This window comes from Penaeus japonicus, unplaced genomic scaffold, assembly GCF_977035675.1.
Source record: "Penaeus japonicus unplaced genomic scaffold, GWHDUDI00000001_assembly GWHDUDI00000041, whole genome shotgun sequence".
In the NCBI taxonomy this organism is placed as follows: domain Eukaryota; kingdom Metazoa; phylum Arthropoda; class Malacostraca; order Decapoda; family Penaeidae; genus Penaeus; species Penaeus japonicus.
The window spans coordinates 19155585-19160584 of NW_028234443.1; the positions used below are offsets into that span (position 1 = coordinate 19155585).

Below are 5000 nucleotides of genomic sequence, written 5' to 3' on the forward strand. Positions count from 1 at the left end.
CACTGTCATGGCCTTATGATCTGCTAGGATATTTCTTATGTAAGAGGCATTGACAATTTGACAAATCAATTATATACCAACCTGCATGTATTATTATAATCTAAATTGTATGTTATTTTATTTTGCCAGACAAGTTTCTGGAGTTGATCATGAGGTAATCATTATATTTGACTCAATCCCAAAAGTTATATACAATCATGATGCTAATCTCCCAATCAGCCACTACTGCTGGTAGACAAGAGCCTCACTCCCCGGATATTCCCAGCCACAGGAGAATCAGTAATCTTGGAGCACAAGGACTCTATCTTTCTGCACTTGGCTCAGCCTGGCAGCAATGTCCTCACTGGATACTCGCTAAGGTTCTCCACTCCAGGGGTAAGTGGACAAAATTTATCAGATGATATTAGGTAGTTCATATTATATTTAAATTGAGATAAGCAAAAGTACAGAAATCATTGTTCAGATTTTAGTATTTGAAACTTTTTATAGTTAATGGGTTTGCCTGATGATTAAAAGGAAAATGATTAGATTTAGTAGATGAAAAAACTGATTTGACACTAGGTCTGCAGAATTTCAGGTGCATAGTTATATCTCAGATAAAAAAACTTATGAATTAAGATATTGTTTTAATGTAAAAATTACAAAGGGCAAAACATATGAGATTCTTTCCATATAGTAACACCTATTACCATATTCATGGTTGTGCTACTTCTAAAGGTGAACCCTGATACACCCTAAGAAAAATCCAAGTTTCTGGGTTCAGAATATTTGATTACACAGTTTAAATATTTTTGTTTTTAGGATCTGAAGCTGACTGAAGTCTGGACTGTGTCACTGGGAGGTGGGCCAATTACTGGAGTTTATGGGAAACTTGCATCCGAAAAGGTCCACTCTCCAGGGAGAGTTCTTGCTGATCGTTCTGTGCTATACAAATATGTCAACCCCAATTTAGCTGTGGTTACAACCCAGGGCTATGACCATGTGACCAAAAGTAAGTCCTGCTGTGGATTAATATTGAAGAATGTCTATTTTTTTTCATTTATTCAGAGATGTGTAGACAACACAGTAAAACTTACTGTTAATACTGTCGTAGTTGATACAAAAGTAATCGTTTCTTTATTCAAACCAGATTTGTTCTTGTAGCAAAATATATCATTGTAATTTCATGATGCTGTTGTTTGAATGATTAGTTATATATTAAGAACACTTTTTCTTTACAGACACATTGACTGTATATTTAGTGGACACAGTGACTGGGGCAGTCATAGAATCTGTGTCACACAAGAAGGTGTCAGGGCCAATCCATATTGTACACTCAGAAAATTGGGTTGTCTATACATACTTCAATGACAAGTATCGACGTTCTGAGGTCAGTGTTTAGTGGTTACACTATATTATGGTGTTACTCTGTTTATATGTCCATACTAAACAATGAGTATATAGCATTGTTAGATTTTATTTAACCCATTCGCACTGGTTGATGTCCTATCACATGATCAGAAAATATCCCCAGTTCTTGGTGACATCCTGAAACGTCAAGTATTTTACTGCTTAGTTCCAGGCGGGGCAGGTGTGACGTGCTGGAACATCAATAGAACCATAGATTGGTCTTAAATATGATTATTTTTCATAATTTCTTAGTCTCTGTTACTTTAGTTTATTTGTTTGAATGTCATAAAATGTGATAAACTTAAAAAAAAAGACCGAAGAAAACTATGTAATATTAATAACATCATGGTAATTTCTGTTTCTGATCAGTTGAATAAAAAGATCTGAGTCAGAAAACTATAAAATAAGATAAAAGATTACTAATGTAATACTATTTCTAATTTGTCGATTACCTGTGATATTCATGTACATACTCATCTATACATATATGATAGTTTATATTGTTCTCTTTTCGTTTTGGAAAAAAAAGAAAAAAGGTATAAAACATCTTCACTAAAAGAAAGCTTCCGCTTTCCATTGGTATTATCACAGAAGTGAATGATATGGGCAAAGTTCAATAAAACACTAGAAAAACATTGCTGTAACATGTTTTTTTACTTTGTTTTTTTGGCTGACAATCATGCAAGCCATGAGAATAGGATAGGTGAAAAATGCTCTGAGACATTCAATGCGGCCTTTCACAGAGGGAAAACACCTTCAAATGAAGCGTTGTGCGCTTGAAATCTTCCTGGAGGAATCAGGAGTAGGCGAGAATACACCCTGTTGTGAATGGCTTAAGTAAAGAAAATTTATTTTAAGTTATCAAAGGAATACATTAAACTGATCTGTCACACCAATTGCAGGTTACATCACTTGAGCTGTATGAAGGCCTGACTCAAGCGAATGCCACTGCATTCTCATCTTTTGGAGGACGTGCCACGCCACCCATCCTGGAACGGCAGGCTTTCATCATGCCTGTAGGGGTGCAAGCCACAGCACACACAACGACAGAGAAGGGAATCACCACTAAGTTCATTCTCTTTGCCTTGCAGTCTGGAGCTGTCTTACAGGTTTGTCCTCTTCCTCCTTGTATTATAAGAAAAAGAAAGCTTTATGGAATACAAAATATATGTTAAGTCATCGATTGTTTGGGATGTTACCTCTATTTTCATATTGATTTATGCATTTATACATCCACTTTTTGTTATCTGTAGATGTCCAAGTGGTTCCTTGATCCTCGGCGACCAATAACAGGAGGCCAGAGGGAAGAAGGCCTAATACCTTATATGCCAGAGCTGCGACTGCCTCCCCAGGAAATGATTACCTACAACCACACACTCCCCAGGATCTCAGCCATTTACACTGCACCCACAGGATTGGAGTCAGCATGTTTAGTGCTTGTCTATGGTTTAGGTCAGTTAAGTGATTTTCTGTTTCCCTAACATTATTCTTTTTCTGCATGTGCGTGCGTGCGTGTGTGTGTTTGAGTGTGAGAGTCTGTGAGTCTAAGTATGTGAGAGTTAGTGAGTTAGTGAGTTAGTGTGTGAGTTAGTAAGTGAATTAGTGAGTTAGTGAGTGAGTGAGTGAGTGAGTGAGTGAGTGAGTGAGTGAGTGAGTGAGTGATATATTTATTTACTTATTCATGATTATTTATGTATGTACATATTCATAAATTCATATATGTATATATGACACCTTATATCCAGTTATTAGAATATTTCAATTTAATGTATGTGTTTTGATCCCACAGATCTGTTTTACACAAGAGTTTTCCCAAGCAAGATGTTTGATGTTCTGAAGGATGACTTTGACCACTACCTCATCTTAGGGGCCCTTTTGGCTCTCACAGCAGCGGCTCTCATCACTCGGAAGTTGGCACAACGGAAGGCCCTCAAGCAGGCCTGGAAGTAATGTGCGAGCCAAAGCACCTCACACTAGCATTCATTTTTGCACATAGGCTATAACCATAATTCATCAAGCTAGTCTCCTCCAGTATTGTCATCAGACAAGTTACATTCTTCTTGATATGTTTAAATTTGGATTATTGTTTTTGTATTGGTCATCCCTCTCTCCCTCTCCCAATAACCCCCTTCTTCTTCCATATCTATGGTCAATGGTTATTGCAATATTCTCATATCTATTTCATTGTAATCATATGGCAAGAGGAGCATAAGGTGTTTCAATATGTTGTATATATAAAGTCTGCTGCTTTTTATAAGGAGAGATGTGTATATTTGTTGTAGATGACTGTTTAACATATTAGAAACATTACTCAAAATGAGGCTTATGTATATAGTCATTGATAGGAATCTACAAATCTACCTAAAGTGGTAAAACAGCAAGAAAATGTTCATGTGCAAAATTTTGATATATGTAAGAGACTTGTTATTCATGAAGGGAAACAAGTGTAAGAACTTGAAAAGAAAATGGAGATACTTAGATTATGTGCAAGTGATTTTTAGATATTGCAAACTGTGAGGTTGATTTTACATGTTACAAGTAGTTTGACTTTCTTACTTCCTGAAATGTGTGTTTCTCTTGTTGAAGTTCAGTGCAAATGTGAAGAAATAGAGAGAAATTAATTCTGATTACATCACATCCTTGTAAGAAATGAAAATGAAGGCTAAATCTTGAAAGGTAATGAAGGAAATACTAGGTAATAGTTATGGGAGCATTTTATATGCCCAAATTTGTTGGATATGTATTCCACTAAGGATTAGTATTTGCAAAGAATCATTTAATATCACTGCTGTATACATTTTTTTCAAATCGTATGTTACAGGAATGTAAGTTAATTTGTTATTTATTTAATTTTCTGTGGTAATTTAACTTGCTTTGTTATTTTGTGTCCTAATTTTTTAAACAATAGTGTAATATATTTTTTGTCCCTTTACTGCCTCTCCTTTGCCAGTGTAGTGAATTGTTTACACATATTAGAAATCAACTTGACACCACTTGTCCTGTATTTAGATTTTGTCTTGCTTTGTTTAAGAGTGGTAATCCTGATATAGTTTCAGAAATGTTTTTCTTTAAGAGCAGATAAAAGCAGAGTGTGAAAAAGGGAGTTGTTCTTGATAGAAAATTACATCAAAAGGATTTCTGTTGTATAAAAGTGCCTGAATGTTCTAAAGTCTGAGAATAATATTAATGTATTTATGTGTCAAGTCAGCTTGTATGATGTGCATCATCTTCATAAACACAGATAATATGCTTATCCTAAATATCCAGAAATGAAGAAGATATTTAGATGCCTACAGCAATTCCTGTTAGGATTTTTTTTTACAGGAATGCATATTTGGTCTCATAACCCACCTAATAGGGTTCCCATTTTGGCGATACCTGTGGTTGAGCCAGGAATTCCAGCATTTGTTTTTTGATATCACATTTTCCTATTTACTCCTTTGTTTCCTATGTCTGTTGTAGCCCTTTCTCTTTAACACTTTGTCTGATTTCTTTGTATTATTTGTGCTATGGAGTTTCCATAAGACCTCAGGATTATTATGTTATTGATTTTAAAGTGTTTTACAGTTTGATGTATTGAATTATATGTTGCCCTAAATTTGTATAATTTT

The 5000-nt window shown here is 35.1% G+C and overlaps 1 protein-coding gene across 1 annotated transcript in view; it reads left to right on the forward strand.

Annotated features, from left to right (window-relative positions):
- Positions 1-5000, forward strand: part of EMC1 (ER membrane protein complex subunit 1) — a 27030-nt gene that overhangs the window by 21216 nt on the left and 814 nt on the right. Inside the window, exons 12-17 of the mRNA XM_043021137.2 lie at positions 220-375; positions 802-991; positions 1221-1369; positions 2292-2498; positions 2643-2841; positions 3179-5000. The exon at positions 3179-5000 is cut by the window's right edge and continues 814 nt beyond it. Coding sequence (XP_042877071.1) covers positions 220-375; positions 802-991; positions 1221-1369; positions 2292-2498; positions 2643-2841; positions 3179-3339 — 1062 coding nt within the window. The 3' untranslated portion in view covers positions 3340-5000. The remainder of the gene's footprint in view (positions 1-219; positions 376-801; positions 992-1220; positions 1370-2291; positions 2499-2642; positions 2842-3178) is intronic.